At 39.4% G+C, this 24,408-nt stretch overlaps 1 protein-coding gene across 1 annotated transcript in view; it reads right to left on the bottom strand.

The window, feature by feature from the left end:
* Positions 1 to 21,469, bottom strand: part of LOC148955786 (uncharacterized) — a 30,359-nt gene extending 8,890 nt beyond the window's left edge. Inside the window, exon 1 of the mRNA XM_089107908.1 lies at positions 20,135 to 21,469. Coding sequence (XP_088964034.1) covers positions 20,135 to 21,469 — 1,335 coding nt within the window. The remainder of the gene's footprint in view (positions 1 to 20,134) is intronic.
* Between the last annotated feature and the right edge of the window lie 2,939 nt (positions 21,470 to 24,408).

Genomic DNA, 24,408 nt, shown 5'->3' with positions numbered 1-24,408 from the left:
CTTTCAGATTTTCCCTCCTCAAAACTGATTGAAATTTTGAAATAAAAAATATGTTGTTCAAAGGTCTAATAACTATGCCTATGGGGTTGTCATGCCTCCATAGTCCTCAGGGCAAGGGTTGTAAATTTGCCAATTTTTTACATATAAGATTTACCAAAAGGGGGTGTTTGATCTTAGGTGTGTCCGAAAAGGACAAGTTTTTCATTGAGGGAAAACTTCAGGGAACGTTAAAGGGATACTGAACCAAATCAAACGACACCATGTGTATCAAAATGGCGTACCCGAAATATCTTAGGAACGGATAAGAGTAGTAACATACAACTTACAGGGCAATTACTAATACTTCTGTGCCTGCGTGTTTTATACGGGTTAAATAACTGTCGATTAGTCTTTTCCTTCTATTATCCGTAGTCATGTTTGTCTTGTTCTTCATCTTGAAATTTTTTCTCTCTTTGTTTTCACTGTGGCTAGTTGCGACTGCCACTATATGCAACTACTACTGCTTGGAACTGTGACTTCGACTACTTGCAACTTCGAATGCAACAAGAACTGACAGTAACTGCTACTAATTGCGACTGCGACTACTAGTACTATTAATGCGATTGCGACTGTGAATGCAAATACATCTGCTACTTTTACTATTACAGATAGGACTATTGAGCTGAATCAACAAAGTTGAACTGTATCCTGCTTGTCAAAATGGCACAGTGCATCCAAATTGTCAAAAAGGCTTATCTGCTGATGCTTACGGCTATTAAATTAAAAATTTCACGGAATACGGAGGGAAAGGTTGCACTAAATCCAAAGATCCTAGGGGCATCCAAATTATCGAAAGGGCCTATCTGGGCGCATCTATATTGATCTCAAGAGCGACTACCGGTATCAAGTTGATTCTCAAGGAATGCCAAGAGGTATGTTAAAGTAAATCAAAAGATACTTTATGCATCTATTTTGTCAAAATAGTATATTTGTGACATCTCAAGGACAGTTAAGGAAGGGTATTAAGTTGAAACAGTCAGATAAGGTTGAAGAGGTGTTGAACTTAAAATACTATGTGCATTCCAGTTGTCAATGGGTGTAGCAGCAATATCTCAGAGTTGGCTAATGGTATTTAGTTGAAACTTCCAGGGGATGTTGAACTAATAAAAAAAAAAAAACTTTGTATATCGAGCTTTTTAAAATGACGTGTGCAGTATCTCAGGAACAGTTAAGGGTATTAAGTTGAAACTTTTACAGAATGTTGAGGGGGTGCTAAATTCAACCAAAAGACGCTACGTTCATTCCGTTGTTAAAAGAACGGGATCTTTTGTGTTATTAATTAAAAAAAACTTTCGGAAAAACAAGTTTTTCAAAGAAAAGTAAAGGTCATTTTAAACTTAAGCTCATCAGATACAAATACCTTTTAAAATTCAAACTCAAAACGACTAGAAAATAATATTAAAGATGAAACCCAAAAAGATCTGAAATTAAATAAACAATCATAGCAAAAACATACAACAAGTAATAATATAAATGAATAAATTGATCTTAAAACGAGTAATGCTTAGATTGAATATGAATATCAAGCTTAAAATGAAAAAAAATCTTCCTATTGAAGCATAAATGAAACTTAAAACGAACAGAAATTAAATAAACAATCAATGAAAACAAACATACAATAGATGTTAATGTAAATTAGTAAATAAATCTTAAAACGAGTGAAACTTAAATTAAATACGCAAATCAAGCTTGAAACGAACAAAAATCACCACAAACAAGAGTTTGGGTATGATCTCTTTCTCTCACTGTAAAAGTCTAAAACCTACTGCGTCATTGGCGCTTTACTGAAAACAAATTTTATTACCAATATTTTCTTTTGTACTTAATATTAAAAATAAAAATTAAAATTGTAGTAAAATTTTGAACCGATGAGCTTTCATCGATTGATATAATTATAAATCAAATATTCAGTTTAATTTATTAGTTTTTTCTAAAGTTGTACAAGACGAATGAAATTTTATTACAAACAAGAGTTTCGATACTGCCCCCTCCTTCATAGGCGTAGGGAGGGGGAGGGAAGCTGGCCCCCCCCCCTAGACCTTCAAATTTACATTAAATATGGCTGAAAAAGCAGATGGTTTGGAAAAAGCAGTTGATAAAACTCCATCACACTATCAACTGCCCCCCCCTAGACAATATGCTGCCTACTGCCATGCCCTCCTTAACTGTAAATACAAACCAAAAGCCTACTGCGTCATTGGCACTTAATTGAAAATGAATTATATTACAAATATTTTCTTTTCCACTTATTATAGTATTTAAAATAAAAATACAATTACAGTGAAATAAATTCTTGAACTGATGGATCTTTCAACAATTAATATCATTTTTCATCAAATATTTAATTTGATATTGTTTATACTTTCAAAGACTGTTCAAGACGCATATAGTTTTCAGTAAAGTGCCTATGACGCAGTAGGTTTTAGACTTTTACAGTGAGAGAAGGAGGTCATACCTAAACTCTTGTTTGTGGGGTTTTTTGTTCGTTTCAAGCTTGATTTGCGTATTCAATTTTGTCTGTCTTTCATACAACGACAATGTTGTCTATACAAAACCTTATATGCCCCCAGGGCATAACTTACAACCCTTGCCCTGAGGGCTGTGGGGGAGTTGTCATCCTCAAAGACCTAATTTCCAGAACTTAAAACTACGTTTCATAAAATGGCTGTCTCAAAATTTGGATTGGATGTGTTTGTGGAAAAGGTGGTCTTGAGTGGTTGGGGGGGGGGGTTAGTTGCCCTCCAATCACTTTCGACTATTAAAAAGGGCACTAGCCCTTTGAATTTCCAATCGAATGAGCCTTTTTTGAGGTTTCCACGACACGATCTTTTATAAAAACCTTATATGCCCCCAGGGTATAACTTAAAACCCTTGACCTGAGGGTTGTGTGGGAGTGTCCTCCTCAAAAACCTATTTTCTATCTGAAAATTAACTACGCTGAACAAAATGGCTATCTCAAAATTTTGATTTGATGTGGTTGGGGGAATGATTGCCATGGGGGGAGGGGGGCTAGTTGCCCTCCAATCACTTTCGACTATTAAAAAGGGCAATAGGCCTATGAATTTCCAATCGAATGAGCCTGTTTTGAAGTTTCTACGACAATACCTTCTATAAAAACCTTATATGCCCCCAGGGCATAACTTAAAACCCTTGCCCTCAGGGTTGTGGGGGAGTGTCTTTAAATCTAAGTTTCTTAAATCTATTGCTCAATCATCTGTCTAGATAAAAAAAAGAGTTGAATAAGAGAGGATGATAAAAGAAGAAAGAACCTCTTAAGCCATTGATAGGTATATCGTCGAGCTGACGGTTCTGGATTTTTGATTGGAAGGGGGGGGGCTAAGAGCCTTTTCACCTGAATTTTCAATACCAATTTACGAGTCGGAGAATAATTTCCTAGTCCTTAGGAGAAAGTCTTTTTACTTGCATTTTTACTACCTATTCAAGAGTAAGAAAAATACTTCTAGGGAGTCCCAACTCCTCTGTGTTTTTCACGTACTCTGTCGATTTCTTTCTAAATTTACCGATGTCCCCTATGAAAATTAAACAAACAATCCCCACCAAGATCCAGCTTCAGCAACTTCCGTGGCTCGATGACGTCCAACGGATGAGTCCTCCTGAAAATCCTCTTCGAAACCCAAGTTCACGGTTTTTACCTTTGTGGTCACCCCCAAAAGAGGTGGAAGGATATTTTCGTGCTTCACCGCCTCCCAGACCTTTCTCATTTAGCAGAAGACCGTGATGCATAAAGAAGGCACATCCACGCCTTTACGAAGAAAGAGGCCCCAAGACGACCTTCAGTGACGGACGAATACCTTTTTTTGGTATTTCCATTGAAAAAGTTTTTAATTGGAAATAATATTTTCATTGGAAAGAAATTCACCATTAGGTTTTGAAAAGTAAATCTCTTCCCACCCCTTCCATTTTCACGAATTGACGCCCCTGCTGTATCTCAAGGGTGAGCTTCACCTTTAACCTCCCAACCCCTGTCTTTTTTATCGGTCAAACCCACGACGGGCAATTCCTCGAATAAAACCAGAAATTTAGTAACAATTAGAAGCCTTGCAAAATTGGAAAAAAGAGACTTTCTATCAATCTTTAGGAAACCTGAGAATTTTGAGCAGATTTTCCCCTCCCTACCTCCACGAAAAATCAACTTGGATCTCTTGTTCTGGCCCCTCATCTCAACAAAGTTGGTTTCTAGACCTGCTGACCTTCTTTCTGGAAAGGAGGATTTGCCCGGGGCGTGTTTGACTAAAAAAAAAGAAGAAAAATTAACTGGATTCGTGTCTCCTCCCCGAAATATTTCTTATGTGGGGGGAGGGGGATAATCTCACGAACATCACATATAGAGTATTCCTAATGGGCAGACACTACCCGCGTGGTTGTAGCGATACCTCCAACCTAGTAAAAAACGAACGACGGCCCATAGTAACCGAAAGTTTAAAACTATATCTTGTAAAAAGGCGTATAATGTAGAAAAATTGACATTTAGAATTGATTCAGAAATGATAACTATTATTTCGATTAATCTTATTCGATTTTAATCTCATTTCGATTATTATTTCGAAAAAATTCATTTCGGTAACACCAAAGTAAGTAGCCATATGACACCAAAACTTGCACTTTTTGGTCTTGATATTCGTTTTCAACGGTTAAAAAGCACAAAAAGAAGATCATTATTATCTCCATGGTCGAGATCCCTTAAATGAAGGTTTACAATTCTCTCTCTCTCACATTTTTCTCCTCCAAACCCCTTTAGCTAGTGAAAACTAAAATACATTTGAAAAAAAAAAAATGACCAGCGAAAAAAGTATCTTCAATTGAATTTGTAAATAACAACTGCTATTTATGTTTATTTTAACAGTAAAAGTTAATTCCGAAAACAATTTTCGGAAATTTTGAATAAGTGTCCGGGTGCAGTTACTGAGGGGGCACCAAACTCAGTTTATTTTACTTATATTGTGAGTAGAAAGGGGGTCCGACTCGTGACAGGACCACGTGGTTTATGGTCCTAATATGGGCATAAAGTCCCTAGAGGAGATGGATTTCTGAGAAATTGATTGCGTAATCAAAGTGTGTCAATGACCTAAATTTCCAAGGTTGGTGTTGTTGTTATTGTAAATGCACGCTCTCAGCGAATGTCAAGTTGGAGTTATTTGTTGTTGTTGTAAGTGCACGCTTTCAGCGAATGTTATGAGGTTCCAGAAATAGAAAACAGCATTTGTTGTTGTTTTGGATATGTACATGCTCGAGGCGAATGTCATGGTGTCCAGAAATGGGAAACAGCATTTGTTGTTGTTTTGGGCACGCTCGATCCAAATGTTATGAGTTTCCAGAAATAGGAAACAGTTAGATCACGTGTTTCCTTCTCAGCCAATCAGAGGGCTTGCTTACATAACAATTCACCCTTGAGATTTCGTATATAACGGACACCTTGTGATTAAATTATCAGAAACTATTGTGACACAATGGATATAACAACTGACATAATTGATGAGTTTGAAGCATTGGCAACCTCAATTTACCATGTAAGTTCCGTTTTAATTTTTTATTTTCAAAATAAAATTATTTTCCTTGGTCACCCTCCAGTAGATTCCGGTAAATCCCCTCCCCCCCCCCACTCTAGTACAAACATCACTATACAATCTTCATACTCGCTAGAAAACATAAAATATGTTCTTTTTTACCTTCAAAAACCTAAACCCATCCCCCTTTGTTTTTTACAAACAAAATTCTCGCAAATAGAAATAATTATCTTTTTGTTAAATTTTGGCTTTTCTCAATTGTAATCTTTTCTCTAACTGAGATATCCGTCGCTCTGTTGTTATTAACCCGCTCTGATTTGACACAAGGCTCCAGCGCGAGGCATATAATTAGCTCTGACCCTTTTTAAAGCACTTCCTGCTCGTTAGCAGTTTAGTTTCCAAAAATTTCACAGATTCAAAAGGATGCGACTAAAAACATGTTTTTATTTATTGGATAACTGAAAAAGAACCATAGCTTAGATCAATGCTTCGATGTTTGAATAAATATTCACATTTTCAACGTTTAGTATTAGGGGGGATTTTCTTCAAACAAACTAGGCCGACTTTTGAACGGCTCAGTGAGCCGTAATTCTCAGATTCAAAAGGATGCGATATCTTTCGGTGGGGGGGAGGGGGTATTTTTCCATGTCTTTTCTCAGGGATATTTCCCGTGGGGATCATTTTCCTCGGGCTGTTTTTTCTGGGGGTGGGGTAAATACCAGCTACCGAAAAAGGATAAGGAAAGATAAAAAAAACCGCTAATACTTTAAATGCATCAAACAAGGCATGCTAAAGGCAGATTAAAACCAGAAAAGAACAGAAACCCCTAAAAATATGAAATTAGGCTGACTTATATAGACTTAATTTTGAACGGCTCAGTGAGCCGTAATTCTTCTTTCTCAGATTCAAAAGGATGTGACTAGTATATTTCACGAAATATTTTTACGTTGTGCTTTGTTAGTGATAAATGCTTTTCTAGACAAAATTATATGGATGAGGGTACTAATTTTCTTTCTGTAAAAAAGGGGGAATTATTTTGATACTAACTTTTTTCTCTTCTTTTTTAAGGCCAATTATGAAGAATGCGTGCCCCCTCCATCCAAGAGAGCAAGAGAGGGTGAGGCAGCCCCATCAGTGCCAGCCCCCATACAGTCTGGGCATAAACCAAAAAGAGAATGGGCCATAAGGACGGTGAACCCTGCTGGCTCATCTATGCAAGCCCATAACATCGCTGGCCCAGCTGCACAAGATCATGAGGTCCAACACACGTTACCTGGACCATCCGGCACCCAAGTGCAGCCAGGATTTGCAAATGTGAGCATTTTTTCCTCAAACTATCTTATATAAATATAAATCTATTTCTTCCAATGTTTTTTAGTCTTTCCTTTTCACTATTTTTCAACACTGTGTAAAAGTGTATCTCAGCGAGATATTAAAATATTAACCCCTCACCCCCAACCATTGTTTTCTCTGCTCCCCCCTCCCTCGGAGATATCTAAATATAATGTAATTTTTTTGCAAAAGAAACCGCTCCTCTTTTTCTAATCTTTGCTATTTTCTCTGTTGCTATCGCTTCGATATCGCATAAGCGAATATTTTTATGTAATTTTCTAGTCAATTAATAATCACCGCCTTTGAAACTCAAAATGTTATTTTTTCACAATTGAATATCACATAGTTTTAATCTTTGGCTTAAAGCTCCGCACAAGCATATAAATAGATCTGTTTCACCACTTTTCCTGTGTTGTTCTATCATTAGCGGTTAGGCCGCCAAGTCTAGGATTTCAATGCTTTTACATAATTCTGTGTATATTTCTGAAAATAGCGGAATTGTTTGCAAAATTAGAGTTAGATATTTTGGAAATTTGAATTCTATGTAAGAGAGGAACAAGTTATATTCCCAAAAAATAATAATTGCTATTTAGGACCTGGCTGAAAAGGGGGGGGGGCCTAGGTGCCCTCGAATCTTTTTGGTCACTTAAAAAGTGCATTCAATTACTGCTAATGCTCACCGCCTTTGAAACTCTGTGAATGCTATTCCGGTCACAATTGAATATTCAATAGTCTTAAGAGAAGAAGGAACTGAGAGATTATCCCCATTTATCTATCTGTCACATATCGGTGTTCTAATTTGCGCAAGGATATTTTTAAAATAGCTTTCAATCTTACAAAACCCTTTGCCAAGATTCTAGTGAGGGGAAACCAAGTTGACAATATACGGAGTTAACGGTTCCCGACATTTAATTGTTGTATTTTCCTAGCTGTTGAAGTTCAGTCTTGGAAATCGGAACACTCGCGCGGAGGCTTACAATAATTGGGAGCTAGCGAGGAGTTCACTGAATCTGTAGAACTGGGAATTAGAGAGAAATAGCGACTTATGCATATGTATGCGAATATTTCAACTTTGGCGGACATTATGTAAAGGGGCTGGGAGCCACGCGGTGGGGGCTCGGGAAACGTCGCGGGAAGCACTTTGGGCCCAAGAAGCGCCGCGGGATGCGCTGCGGGCCCCGAGAAGCGGGGGATGCGCCGCGGGGAGCGCCGCGGGCCCGAGAAACGCCGCGGGATGCGTCGCGGGCCCGAAAAGCGCCGCGAAAAAAAAATAAAATAAAAAATAAAAAGTAGGGCTGATTTGAACACTTTGAAAATTAGCTATTTTTTGAACAAAATCAAATTGCCGCCTTCTATGTAAAGCGACGTTTTAGATTGTAATTATCTTATATTAAGCTGGAAATTGACTGCTTTCAGTTGAATTAACCAAATTCTACTATGTGCATACTACAACTACTACTTAACCTAAGCGTTGACTTTAAATAATAATCTAAATTTTAAAAACAGTAGGGATGATTTGAACACTTTGAAAATAAGCTATTTTTTCATTTATAGGTTGGACGACCATTGGTCCCTTATTCACCATCGTCCTCATCAGCTGGTGAAGGAGAGGACGCATCGGTGGACTTACATAGCAATTCACCATGGAGCGACTCTGTACTTGAAATACCGTTAAATATTGATGAGTTTATAGAAAAATTTTTAAATGTAGATTATAGCGCAGTTGGGCAGGGGGACTTGAGCCCAAACACCTTACAAATTTTAGAGGATTTTACAAACGAATTAACGGGGAACCCTCCTCCTCCTCCAGCCTCCGATACCCTAACGAGTCCACTTCAAAAAACTGAAGTGGAGCATACCCCAAATATTGTTGAACAACTTGGGGGAGGGGATAATATACAAGCGAGGGAGGGGGGTACAACTTTCCCTGATTTTCAATTGACCAATACAATTTTAAATGCAATAGTTGTTTACACTGCGACTTTTGGGGATCCTTTTAATTCACTAATGGAGGGAAAATTTGTTTTTGATCCCTTAGAAATTTTGCATGCCTATGTAGATAAAATTCGTGCACTACTGGAGAACCAAATTCAATTGTGGGGGAGGGATTCAATTAAGGTTTCTATTGTTTTAAAGGTATTCTATTTAAATGAGGGGAAAAGCGAAGTTTATCACCATTATATACATTCTGAGATGCGTTTGGTTTATTCGAATTTAGAAAATTTTGAGGATGTTTTCATGGAGTGGGTAGGTCAAATTATTGCGCATCTCGAGAACTTTAATGAAAACGGTAGTGGGTCAGTAGTTTTATTTATTGAAAATTTAAGCGTGAATATATGTAAATTTAAGAAAGATTTTATTTTAAGAGGGGGAGTGGGGAAAAGGATATAGTTTTAAATTATAATCCAGATCTAGAAGGTTGTAAAGGTGTCCAGCGGATTTGTTTTGAAACAGGTCAAAAATGTTTCAAGTATGCTTTCCTCATATCAGCATTCGAGCCTCTAGCACGTGATGCTACCAAGACGAATTTAGACGATTGGGCTGTACATGGGAAGGAAGGGCCCAATTTCCCCATTGTAGATTTCACTTGTTTAGAGGGAAAATACCCAGTAACGCTACGATCTATTGATATTTTTGAACGGGCTAATGTCCATTTAAATATCGGCGTTTCAGTGGTTTAGTATTAAACTAAAATTTATTATGGGGTTTATTTGAGAAATAAGGGGCTGGTTTTCCCTGTAAGGGGCCCGTCAATTGATTTGGTCAGACATTTGATTTGGTTGTTATACACACCACCTAGTGAACCGAATGCAATTGGCCATTTTAACCCTATCACAGAAATCAGTAGAGTTCTGGGGGAGGGTAAGAACAGAGGGGAAAGTTTCTACTGTCCAACATGTTTATCACAATTCCGTAGTGATATAAAACTACTGGATCATATGAAGCATTGTAGCCGACATGGCTACCAGACAGTGGAAACGGTTTCAGGGGATAGGGCCATTTTACGCTTTAAAAATTTCCAGAACATCCTCCTCCAGTGCAACAAAATATCTTTGGACTGTGAAGCTAAGCTGGTGGAGGTGAACGACCCCCAATTTCCAAACCAAATCAAAGAACATCAGGCTATTGCAGTGTCCTATGCTCACGCGCAAAGAGATAGTTCTAACACCAAGCGGTTGTTAGAAATAGTAGAAACGTTGGACGAGGGGGAGTGCATGGTCAAGGCACTGACTAAATTGATTAGCACGGTTAATGGCGCTATTTCTCGTTTGAGAAATACCCATTATCCAATGGTGCTGTCTGCAGAGGATCGTCTCGCGGTTAAAAATCAAAAAATATGTTGGGTGTGTAAGGGGGAGTTTGTAGAGAGGGATAAGGGGACTAAAGGGAAAAGAGGGGGGAGGGGAAAGTCATGGACCATGCTCAATGGGGATAGACCGCTTATCTGTTCTTAGGACTTTGAGAGGCGTAGTGCATCAATATTGTAATTTAAATATTAGACCGTAGTTTTTTATTTCTGTTTTTATCCAAAATCCTAATCACGATTTAAAGTTTATTTTAACAGTACTGTAACGTATGCATAGGGAGGGAGAGTGAGTAGACAGTCCATGGGTAAACAATTCATTTACCTATGACATTATTCCCAAATTGGCCGAGAAGTTGTTGCTTCTCGAGCTGAAATGGCAGGCAGTGGATAATGGGCATAAGTGTTGGAATAAAATCAGGTTCTTAGATTCCTTTATTTTTTTTCCAAAGGCATTGAGTCAATTGATTCAAGTGCAGAAAACCGACAATTTTGATAGCTTTCCCTTGCTTAAACAGCACTTTCCAGACAGTGAAATGTATGACCTGTTGACCTGCAAAGGTGTATACGCATACGATTATTACTTTTCTGGCCCTCGCTTAAGCGAGGTGAAACTACCTCCAATTGAAGCTTTTTTACAATTCACTGACCAGCAGTTAATGCAGAGCCGAGGAGTATGAGTTTGCCAAGAAGGTGTGGGCTATGGGGGACTGTAAAAATGGGTGGGATTATTTTAGACTGTACTTGGCCAGTGACGTTCTAACTCTGTTGGATATAGTCTGTAAGAACACAGACCAAATCTATTCAGAGTTCGGGCTAGATACAGGTTACTATTTTTCCACACCCAATTTGGTGATGGACTTGATTTTAAAAATTAGCTGGGAGGAAATAGGTATAATCACCGATGTATATCGACACCTTTTTTTAGAGCGTTCAATGAGGGGGGGGTATGTTTTTCATGGGGACTGCGTCTTATCAACCGATCCAAGTGCACAAAGCACCGGTGCAAAGTCAAATGTAGTGTTCTTGGACATGAACTCATTATACCCCTCGGCAATGTCTCACCACTCTTTGCCGTGAGGGAACTATCAATGGCTTGAGAATCCTTGTGAGTTCCCCGACATTACTACCGTCGAGGACAATGGGCCACATGGATGGTTCTTTGAAGTTGACGGCCAGATTCCTCTAGCACTTCACGATTCCGTCAAAGATTTTGTTTTTCCCTGTATCAACCAACCCGTGAGCAGGGACTCGCTGAGCCCCTACAATCGATCATTGGTTGAGGATATGGGGATGCACTGGACTCCCTCTAAACAAAATCTGATTGCTGATTTGGACCCTAAGGAGAATATCGTTGTTCACCATGTGCTTCTGCACTGGATGATGAAGAATGGTTTCAAGACCACCAAAATGCATAGGGTCCTACAGTTTAAACAGCGATCATACTTGAAAACGTTTATCGATACCTTTCTCGATAAACGCTCTAGGGCAAACTCATAGGTGGAGAAGGAAATGTATAAACTCATCCTAAATGAAGTGTTTGGCAAAATTTCTGAGAACATACGGTACAGACCTCGCTGCGACGTTGTGACTGACCTTCTAATGTAGTAGACTAATTAGTGCTAATCCTGATATTACATCAGTCACGACCATTGAGTCTGGTAAGGTTTTTCTACAAAGGCAAAAGCGAAATGCGGTACTGAACGAGAATATAGCGGGTGGCAGTTCATTACTGAAAATTTCTAACCAGCTCATTTTGTCGTTCTTTTACAATTTGTGCAAGGTGCAATGGCCACGGAAGGGGGAGGTTCAAGTGTACTATGGGGATACAGATTCTCTGCTGTTAAAGGTAAATGGGACCGAAGATTTATTGGGTGATTTAGAAAAGGGGGAACACATCAGCTCGCGGATGGATTTCACCAACTGGAATCCGTCACTCTACCCCGAGTTGGTGAAACGTCAAGCCCCAAACCAACTATTAATGTTAAAATCAGGGACGGGGAGTGATTTGATATCCAGGGGGGTGTTCCCGGGTCCCAGAGTTTATTGCGTTAAAACTCATAGTGGGGATGAAAAGCAGGCGTGTAAAGGGGTGCCTACACATTTTGTAAAGAGCAATTTCAACATGAGCGTGTACAGAGAATGTATAGAAAGTAGCCTAGTGCCGAGAGCACAAGTGCTTGCAATTCTCTCTCTACAGTACAGAAATTATACTGTGAGAGTGGAAAAGAATGCAATGTCGTGTATATCCGACAAAGTCTATGTGCTCGAGAATGGTGTGAGTGTCCTGCCTCATGGCCACTACCGTATTTCAGACCGAGTTGAATGCATAGACTATCGCCATCAACTTGGTCTGGATAAATTAACCTAACTTGAACTAACCCACTAACCACCATCAACCTTTCATAAATTGACTAACCCAACCACCACCAACCCATTCATAAATTAACTAACCACCACCACCAAGCCTTTCATAAATTAACTAATCTAACTAACCCAACCACTAACCTGTAGCAGCAGCGGTGACCGGACAACTATTGTACTGTTTTTCCACCCTCGCCGTTCCCGGGGGGTGGGGGCCCTTCCCACCCGCAGCTCCCAGGGGGTGGGGGGACCTTCCCGCCCGCAGCTCCCAGGGGGTGGGGGGCCCGTCCGCAGCTGGCCTTTGGCCCTGCGGCCCTGGGGGTGGGGGGACCCCACCTTTAAATTCACTGTAATGTTCAACTGTGCTAGTTCATGTTCCAAGTGTGTTGTTTTCAAGTGCTCTTGTTGTATAGAAAAGTGTTTAAAGACAATAAGTGCTGCTGTTGTACAGAAAAGTGGTGATGATGGACAAAAAGTGTTTTTTTTTCTAAAGACAAAAAGTGTTTTTTATTTATGTTGTACATAAAGTATCATTTTTATCATTGCAGTTCATGTTGATCAAATAGAGTTTTCATGCAGTGTCGAAATAAATGCTGTCATGAAATATTGTTGTTGTTCTTGTTGAACAATTGTTATTTTATCGTTGTTCATGTTGAACAAATATTTGTTTTCATGTTGCCGAATGCTGCCATGAAATATTGTTTTTTTTGTATTGTTAATGTACTAGATAGATCTATGGGAAAATTATTACTACTTATTCCTTGGACACATATGATTTACAGTTAGTTGTAGTCCAACAGCAGCAGCAGCAGCAGCAACATGTATCAATTTAAAACACCCTTCAGATCGTTTCTGTGTGGCCCCTCAATGTCAGGGAAAACAACACTCTTAACTAAAATAATTCAAAATTGCGATAAAATGTTTTTGGAAAAACCGAAAAAAATCTACTATTGCTATAGTATTCGGCAAGAGTCCTATGATCAAATGAAAGCTATTGCCACAACCATACCAATACAATTCATACGGGGACTTGATGTTTTCAATAGTATTGAATCGAACTCTTGGTTGATTATTGATGATTTGGCTGAATCCATTGAACAGTTCTCACAGGTAATGCTACAACTGTTCACTGTTCGCTCCCACCATGAAAACATTTCCATAACCCTAGTTCTACACAATCTGTTTCATCAGAGCAAATGTATGCAAACCCTTGCTTTGAATTGCACTATCTATATTATCTATCGAGTTGTTCGTGATTCTAGCTCGCTCATAACTGTCAATAAACAGATATACTTCGGCCCCCCTACATTTCTGTTGTCAGCGTACACTCAGGCGACTAGCAAGCCCTACGGTTACATTTTGCTGGATCTTAATCAGAGCACACCCGAGGATCTACGTGTAGTCATCGACATTTTCGACAATGAAATTACAGAATATCTTCCGGTTAGCAGTCAAAAAGGTTATTATTTGCCATTGTTACACTGAAGAGACTACACGAACAGGGCCATTTAATTTCTGTTTAAGCACTTCAAAACCATTGCTTAGAAAAGCCATACTCAAATATTGTGTCGACATTAATTTCATTAATCTATTGTCTGAACTTTGTTTAAAGTTAACTGAGGGCAGAATTCAACTGCCAGATGGTATTAGATAACAGACAAAGCAACATAGTTCCAGTGTACGTACCTTGGATGTTTAAAACAAGGGACACAGTTTTAAAAGAACACGGCTCCTTCAAGCAGGTGGTAGCTTTTTCACACTTTTACTGCCAATAATTGCAGGATTTGTAAACAGTTCTCTCTAGAGAATGGGTAAACCCTACAAATTGACACCATTTGAACTTGTACTCTCGCACGTCGAATATTTTGAAGACGTTCTAAACAAATTAATTAATGATGGGAATATTGCCAATGAAAAAAAACTGCTTTTACTTCAAGATGCATTGCGACGTTTGGACAAAAAGGAACCTTATCGTGAGAGACCCGCCGTCGCCACTGTCACAAATCCCTCTAAACTGGAAACATCTCCTCAAGATTCTGCAGCAGCACTGCAATCAAAGGAGAAGAAATTGAACTCAATTGTATCAAAAATTGGAAATCTATTGCCAGTCACCTATCGAGAACAGAGTAAAAGAGTATTATCACATCTCATGTTGGAAACTGATGGTGATGATCATCAAGTTCAAGTTGATAGCAGAGGGAAACGAATTATAATTCAAGGGAAAATTTATAATCTAGTTGATTTAATTTGTGATATGGTGACGAATCGTAAAGAACTATTATCATTTGACAATAATCTATATACCTTCCTAAATGTATCAAATTTTCCCAAAAGTCTTATTGGTAATAAGCAAATTCTAAAAAAAACTAAGAGAATATAGTCCTCCAACATTACCAACACCATTTGAAAAAGAAGAAGAAGATTCAATATTTGAAAATACTAGCGGCAGAAGCAGCACTGATTTTACAACACCTGTGGAAGCTAGTCAAAAGTGAAGGCGGAATTATTCACCCTCAAGTGTGCAAAATGGTAGTGGACATTACACTACGTGCTTGCGTACGAAATGCATGAAGTTCTGAAAGATGCGTTTGGAAATATTGCTAAAGCGGTAAGCTAAAGTTCTCCCAAAACGATTTCTAAAGCTGTCTTCGGCACTACATTGAAAAAGGCAAAAGAGTATCTAGAGAATGAATTGAGTTCCACACTGCATCGGAATCACAGGCTTCGCAGTAAACAATATCGATAAACTAAAGCCTTTTTCCCTCTGCATATAAAGAAAATGGATCTTTTAATTTTAGACACACTTCAACAACGTATCAAAGAACTCTACAAATATATTCTACTGGCAATCAGTGCTTATAGTCGCTATGCCTGTGCCATTCCATTGCGGTCAAAGAGAGGTGTTGAAGTTGCTCAGGTCATTGAAAGTATTCTTGAACAGGATTCATATAGAAAAATTCAATCGGATCGTGGCAGTGAATTTGTTAATGCTCTTGTGCAAAAGGTTCTATTGAAATATAATACATCACTTTATCATAGTCACAGCCCAATAAAGGCTGCATTGGCTGAACGGTTAATAAGAACGATTCGTCTATTAATTTCAAGATATTGTACCCTGAAAAATACACCTGCTTTTATTCACGATTTAGATAAGAGCTTGCGGATATACAACCATCGACATCATCAATCTCTGTCCAACTCAAGCCTTCAGGATGTTCACTACAGTGAAAATACATTTGGTGCTTTACTAAAGAAATACTCCAATGGTGAAAAAGAAAAAAAAATGTGGAGAAGAAATGCAATGTTGGTGATACTCTTCGAATTAATAGAACCACCAACATTTCTGAAAAGGGGAATTATTTATGGAGCACCGAACTTGTTAAAGTGTCCAAAATCCAGGACACCAAGCCCACGACATATCGTCTGCGAGACACCAAAGATGATGAGATTCTCGGCGGTTTTTATGAATATGAACTGCAAAAAGTTAGAAACACTAGTGAAATTTATCAAATTGAAAAGATATTAAAGAGTCGTACTCGTAGTGCCAAGAAACACTTGTTCGTTCACGGGCTAGGATACATCTCTAATTTTGATTCTTAGATTAGTGCTGAACACGTTAACAGTGCCCGATGATTGCTATGTGACTTTCATGTCCTATGTTTCCGATCCTCTATACAATGACTTGAATAGAACAAGTGATTTTTGGACGGAACTCTCCCCCACCATCAAATTTGACGACGTAAAGCATGAAGTGGATCTTGTCGACTGTATTCTCAAAAATACCTACGATATCCTGAGAAAAGATCGTAAATATGATATAAAAATTAGACCCTATGATTGGCCGCCACCACCAGGTGATCAAGAACAAATTCAAAAAATCAATTTGATGAATTATCCATATATTGAATTACCCTACGAGGAGCTCACCTGTATGAATGATTTATGTCGTTCTATTAATAAAAGAATTTCCGCTCGTACAAAAGGAGCTTTTCATTTCAACTATTCAAAGGAGGAGGGTAAGATCTACAATAGTTCACCTATTTCCCACGAAAAGGTTATTCTCAACGATAGTCTAAAGCATATTCTTAGCTTTAAGCTGAAAATAATCAAAGGTAAATGTGCCGAAAACACTAATTTCATTTTTGCTGACTTTCCGCCTGCATTCACCACAGACACTGGTATGTTTTTCTACGCTTCATTTGCGGAAACATCTCGGGTTGGTAATTCCCCTCCTACGAGTTCTTGAACGAAAAACCAATCAAGAACATATTCACCACTGCAATATAAAGCATCTTCAGTATATCCCCGTAAACACTTTCTATTTGGAACTCTGTCAGTTAACACTAAGAACTGAATTAGGCGATCTCATAGCAATTTCAAAAGGTTTGGCTGTGATTACATGCCATTTTCGACCCATCGTTCAACAGCAAGATGTCTAATAAAAAAGTGTTATTCACTTGTCCTGATATTGACTGCTATGTTAATACTCTTGGCCCAAGACAACATGGCAATGGAATGGACTATTACAAAGGTCGCTCGTCAATGTCTGGCTACGGTCTTGGCAGTTGGTTTGCTAAGCTCTTTTGCTCTTCACTACCACTGACTGGAAAATATCTTGTACCGGCTGCGACAGACTTTGCATCCTCTACACTATACGATTGGGGCTCTGGTAAGGATTTTAAAAAAAGTGCTTCGGAAAATCTTAGGTCCAGTGCGCGAACCCTTGGTGAGCAACTAAAAAAAAATGGTAAAGGCTTAAAAAGGTCTAGAAACAATCCATCACTCATCAATCTCTACTCAGGTCGGAAACGAATGACATCACCCATCTTGTCAAAGAAAAGAAGGAAAAGCCGACACCTACTGGAAACAGAAGAAGAAGCTACAGGAAAAAAATTGTTAGATCGAAACTAGATTTCTTCTCTTAATATGTCCTACCTACCGCATAAGGATTCTCAACCTTCAGTCACTGCCTCAATGAATCTATTCAATGCAGAAAATTTTGATTTGAGAGTCAAGCATGGATACTATGAACAATTTTATTCATAACAACCCCTCTCCAATAATATCAACTTTAAAATTTATTCCAATGAAGAATACTTTACGGAAATGTCTTCGACATTTTTAGATTTACAAATGAAAGTCCAAAAATCAAATAATTCAATGACAATTTGGGCTGATTGAATATCATATGAAAATTGTAAATTACATAATCTATTTCGTCAAATTAGTGTCTACATCAATGGCATGCTGGTGAGCACAAGCAACAATCTCTCAAACTATACAAGCTATATGCAATTCATTCTGATTACACCCAAGTCATACAAGGAATCGAGAGACTCTTGATACGTTCTTGAATATGTTGATAGTATCGGTAGTAACTATACACTTAAAAAAGAAACAACTTGTGAACAGCATGTAATTGGAAAAGTGTTTCAGGAAATATTTAAGTTTTCCGAATGTATGCTGGCAACGATTAGAGTGAATACAAAATTGACACTTGCACCATCCAGTTTCAGATTGAGAAAAGAGCTTGCTGCCAATCCCGATGTAAGTCTCTCCCTCACCTCGGCAATACTTCATGTACGCAAACAAAAGGTCATGAGTTGCGTTGCTTTGGCCGTGGAAAAACTGAGAGCCCATGGACATAATATTAAACTACTTTTTCCTCATACAATCACCCATCAAAGTCATATTGTCATGGGCTCACACACCTTCACCGATTCATCCTTTATCAAGGGTGAAATTCCATCAAAACTCGCTTTGGCATTTGTAAAAAGCGCCAGTGCAATAGGATCATGGACTGAATGTCCACAAAAATTCGAGATTTTTGGACTTTCATCTCTTGTGTGCAAAGTAAACTGCATCCCACTCTACAATCTATCTTTTAATAAATCCTATAGAACATTGTATGAGTTGACCATGCAAACCCTAGATCATGATTCGCAACTATTTGAAAATGGTATAACTGAAGATATGTTTGCTAAAACCCATAGTATCATTGTACTGGATTTGTCTGGCACACAGGATATGAGTATAGTACGTACGGGGAGTGTGCGTTTAGAGTGTACATTTGCCGATCCATTGGCTGAGAGTATTGCACTAATCTCACTAAATCAATATGAAACCTATTGGGAAATCACTCCTGAAGGCAGTGGTCTACTAGACTTGGCACCATGAACCTTAGACCTTAGACCTTAGATCCACCTGTGCCTCCAGAGGCACCCAGGGAATCAAGAAGGAGCCGCCAATCTTCCCGCCGGTTTGCTGCTGCAAGTATGTCCTCCCACTGAGGTTGGATTGATGTGTGCAGGTTACGAAGATCTGTCTGGTACGTTCTACGCAGGGTGTTTCTGGGTCTGCCCCTGCGGCGTGGACCCGATGGCTGCCAATGGAGCACTGCATTTGGTAGTCGAAGATTGTTCATACGTATTACATGGCCAAGGTATCTCCATCGGCGGACTCTTATAATATGTGTCACAAGAGGCTGGCCAGTCTTGTCACGGATGGATTGGTTTGTTATTCTCTGCTGCCAACGGATGTTGAGAATTCTTCTGAGACATGTGTTTTCGAAAGCTAGTATTCTTAGCTCTTGTTTCTAGTTCAGGTGCCAGGTTTGGGCAGCGTAAAGCAGCACTAGCATGACATTCCTATTGAACAGTCGTAGCTACAGCCGTGTACAGAAGTTTTGGTACAACTAAAGATTCTTTAATCTATTGAAGGCCCCATTAGCTTGACCGATTCTTGTGAGCACTTCTTTTGTGGTCGATCAGGTACTTTCTATTATGCTTCCCAAGTATTTGAAATGGACAACTTGCTCTATGTGTTGGTCTCCGCAAGTGATGCTCAGGGGTGAATCTGTGGTAGCCATGCATTTTGTTTTCTCATTATTTATTTTTAGGCCGACATGGCCGCCTCTCTCCCTCACTTTGTCAAGGAGTTCTTGGAGTCTATGCTTGCATGATTCTAGGACGGCGATGTCGTCAGCGAAGTCTACGTCACTGAGGCGTGTTTCTGGATTTAGCTGGATTCCGTCTGTGCTTGTACTTCGCAGTATGTAATCAATGACAATTACGAAAAGTAGCGGTGACAAGACGCAATCTTGCTTAACTCCTGACATAATGCGGAAGAAACGGGTTTGGCCATCTGGTATCTTTACACAGCACTCGCTATATTCATAAAACGCAACAATCAGTGAAACTATCTTTTCAGGGATTCCGTAATGCAGTAGGATCTTCCACAGACTTTGGCGGTCTACTGAGTCAAATGCCTTCTCAAAATCGATGAATATCATATAGATTTTGGAGTGCCATTCTCTGCTTTCTTCCGTCAGTAGCTGTAGGGTAAATATCAAGTCTGCACATGATCTGAATCCATGTTGCTCGTCGCGAAGGTGTCTGTCGAGCTGCGAGCTGATTCTCTGCAGTAAAATGTGCGTCAGCAATTTGCTAGGTATGGAAAGCATGCAGATTCCTCGCCAGTTGCCTGGGAAGGACGTATCGCCTTTCTTAAAGATCCTCACAAGCGTGCTGCGTTTCCAATCCGAAGGTACTTTGGCGGTCGTCCAGATTACTGCGAACAACGCTGTCCAGAACTTGATGCAGGTCATAACAGTCGCTTTGATCAGGTCCGCGGATATCCTGTCTTCGCCAGGCGACGTCCCTTTTTTCCGCTTCTTTGCTGCTGCTATAATTTCAGTGGATGACGGCGGATCCGTGCTGATATCTAAGGAAAACAGTGTTGTTGCTGGGATCTCTGGGGGATCCTCTGGTGGAGGTCTATTTAACAGCTTCTCGAAGTGACTGGCCCAAACTTCGGTTACGTCAGTCTGATGTGTTATCAGGATGCCCGCGGTATCTGTTACTGGTCCATATTGAATAGAGGATTTCTTTACAGTAATCTCATTAGTGATTTTATAGACGGTTCTTGAATCACCTCTCTCCGCCGCCTCTTCTGCCTGCGCTGCTTTTCGCTCCAGCAGATTTCTCTGGTCTTTTCTGGCACTCTTCTTTACCTCTTTATCCGCGGCTCTGTATTCATTGCTTCTGAGGATCTGTTGGTCGGGGGTTTGTCTTTGGTTAAGTGATGCTTTTACTTTTTTCCTTTTCTCAATGAGTTCCCATGTTTGGTCAGATAGCCACTGGTCTTTTGGGCTCTTGCGGTACCCAATGGTGGCTTTCGCGGCATTGTGAAAGCACAACTTTATGCTTTCCCAGTATTGATTGCTATCAGCATCATCTAGTAAAGACAAGGCTTCAAATCTATTCCGCATCTCTAGTTTAAAAGCTTGGTTGAATTCTCTCAACCTCAGTTTCTCCGAGTCAAAGACTGGGTTTAAGGGAGCCTGATTTACTTTTCTATTTCTTTTCAATTTGAGGCGGATTTTTGCTGCCATCAGATTATGATCTGAGCCAACGTCAGCTCCTCTATATCCCCTTATACCAAGTAGGCTTGATCTCCACTTCCTGCTCCAAAGACAATGGTCAATCTGATTTCGGGTATGGCCATCGGGAGATATCCAAGAATATTTTTGTACATCCCGATGATAAAATAGGGTACCTCCGATTACTAGGTCGTTAAGGAGCGCGAAGTCGATAAGTAGTTCTCCGTTTTTGTTTCGCTGGCCCAGGCCATGCTCTCCGAGAACCTCAGGGGAAAATGATCGGTCGTTTCCTACTTTTGCGTTAAAGTCTCTTAGAAAACATGCCATGTCATGCCGTGGTATGTCGTTTGCCACGGAGTTGAGAGCTCTGTAAAATTCGTCTTTTGCTTCGTCGCTGGCATCATTGGTGTGCGTGTTGCATACTATTACTGACAGTTTCACATGCGCGCCGATGAAGCGGGTTTTCAGGATTCTAGGTGACACCGGTATCCAATGTAGTAGAGCTTGGGAAGTCTGTTTTGTCATCATTAGTGCTACTTCGTATTCACGCTTTCGCTGTGATCCACTGTATATAATGGTCACATCTCCATCCAGTTTATTCTATCCAGATCCTAGCCATCGAATTTCTCACACAGCCAGAAGGTCAAGATGGTAATCTTTCAGTGCTCTTAGCACTTGTTCAGTATTGGAGTCTTGAGACATTGTGCGGACGTTCCGGAAACCAAATTTGAGGTGTTGCTTCGCATTCATAAATCTTGTCCGTGGGCATACAGGGGTCGTCATCAAAAGGGGGTTCGAAAATCCGAGGCTCAAACTTGATGTTTCGGTTGCAGTTAGGATTTCCCCCGAGGGCAGGCCCTTGAGGTCCCGGGTGTGGGTCGCAAGTCCACAGCCCAACCCTCCCTCTTTATCCTGGCTTGGGACAGGCTGCATACGCAGGCGCCATGAACACCAGTCAAATAATCAATGTATTTAATATGGACCCCTACATGTCCCAGTACAAATCCTATTGTCTACTCTCAGACTTTCTTAGAAAAATTCAAAGTGTCAGCAATACCTTGATTATTGTTAATAGCAGTCCGTCGACTGTGCTGTCAGGTCATTGGCTGTGCATCTTTCAAACAATGAAGACGATTGAATTTTTTGATCCTCTTGGTCTGCCCTATACATTCTACACACCTCACATCAGCAACTATATTGAGAGCAGTGGGAAAACTATTATTCAAAATCGGAAGAGGGTGCAGGATCTAACGACTAAAAGCTGTGGCTTCCATGCACTACTATATTTTGTGTTCCGTTGTCGTGGCTATACTTACAAACAGTTTCTCCACATTTATGGTGACAATCCTCGTCTGAATGACTTTCTAGTGGAAAATATCCTCTCAGACCTATATAGTATTGATTTCAGTGCCCTAAGAGTAAAGTGCTTTAAAAATGTTTGTGGATTTGTTTATTAATAAAATGTATATATATACAATAATGTCTTTAAATATTCACTTTAGATTTCTTCATCTTCGATGTATAGGCAACTGTCGTGAACCACTAATGCTGATAAATCATTTGGATTCATTGTATATTGATCCAGATTGACTGCAAATTCAGGGTCACATTTTCTACAGTACAATGTAACTTCACTCCTGTCATATCTCTTTGTATAGTCAATGATACTATTTGCATTCATATTAAGAAATTCACGAGTTTCAATCTGTCTATTTGAAGCAATATCACATACAGTGTTTTCAAATGGCGAATCACATTCGGTAACTGCCGAATAAAAATCACTTGATTTATAGTCATAGTAGGCAGTGTCGTCACAGCGATGACGTAGAAACCAGATTGTCTTGTTACCCCAACAGTTGAATCGTAGACCAGATTCCTCTTCCCAGAATAATTTAAGTCCACTACGATACCAATATCGTAGAAATAAACTAAAATCACGTTTAGGATTCTTTCCAATCATAGCGGGGTTAGTATTCTCCCACTGATCACATTTATCATAGTGACAATTGGAGCACAGGTGCCCCCTAGGGTGAGAGTCACACACCTCTTGAAGACGTAAATTACGTCCTTTACTTTGTACTGAATAGCCTCTATGTAATTTAAAAGGATTACATAATTTGCACTTTTCACTATAGTCATCAATAATTGTACAATTCTCACATTGAGTCCAACTGCCAAGAGTGTACATGCACAATGGACATGTATAGAACATTTTCTGGTTTCCAATGTCACTTGACTCACTCACAGCTAAAACGAAACTGATCGTTCTTGCCGATAGATAAATTCAGTGCGGAGGAATGGAGAAGAGGAGTAGCTCTATGACGTTACCTCTTTTGGACGACGGAGGAGCCATCTATATTGAATCCATTGGCAATGTTTTCTAAAGTATATCCACGATATGATTCTGCTTTGTTCCAATTAATATATCAATAAATTGACTATAAGCACTTGAATCACATTTTAAAAGTTTCATATAGTCTAATGGCGGAGAATCAGTCCTCATTATATTGTCAAGTGTTCCCTGACGAGAGAATATCCTGCGTTGAAGAGATAACTCGAGAAAATCATCATCCAAAATCAAATGTTTTTCCATAAACACTAGATTTGAACTAATTCTCGCTTTCTCAAATTTATTCATTTTTCAATCCTTTCACTCTGACTGCTGACTCTAGACTGACCCTGATTCGTTAGCCACATAACCAGAAAAGAAATAGAATATTTTCGATTTCGAAACAATTTTATTGAATAATTACAGCAACAACAATAAGACAGAGAATTTAAAATTAACAATAGTGTGTATTGTCTTCATTATGTTTCACCAATGCACTTAAAGAACGTTTAAGTCTATACACATGTGCTATATCAACTTGAGCAGCGAAACATAATTGATCCTCTATTTTAAATTTGCTCAAGGATATCACATATCTTGCATATACTTCATCCCATTCCAGACAAAGTCGTGATCCTCTCGTGATATCCACCGCAATGTTTGGTACTCTTGTATTATTACCATCAACTCCACTATCAACTTCTAAGAGGGTAAACATTCCACTCGTCATCATCAACACACAAATACATATCCAAATGAGTAAAGTCAAAACTGTTCTCACTCCTTTGAATTCTATTCACAGACTAATAAAACAACTAAAGCAAAAATCCTTTCCTCATATTCCCTCCGCCGCTAATATGTAACCAGCCCTCTGATTGGCTGAGAAGGGATATGTATCCGACTCGCTGATTGGCTGAGAAGGAAACACGTGATCTAACTGTTTCCTATTCCTGGAAACTCTTAACATTCGCCTCGAGCATGCCCAAAACAACAACAACAACAAATACTGTCTCCTATTTTTGGACAGACCTTGACATTCACGATCGATTACACAATCAAGTTCTCGGAAATTCACTTCTCCCTCGAGTCCTAGATCAATAACATTGTTCCCGTTAGAATTCAATGCTCATGTGCA

This window comes from Artemia sp. Qi Xiang Cuo, chromosome 2 (genome assembly GCF_049724085.1).
Source record: "Artemia sp. Qi Xiang Cuo chromosome 2, ASM4972408v1, whole genome shotgun sequence".
In the NCBI taxonomy this organism is placed as follows: Eukaryota; Metazoa; Arthropoda; class Branchiopoda; order Anostraca; family Artemiidae; genus Artemia; species Artemia sp. Qi Xiang Cuo.
This window is presented reverse-complemented; position numbering and strand designations above follow the sequence as displayed.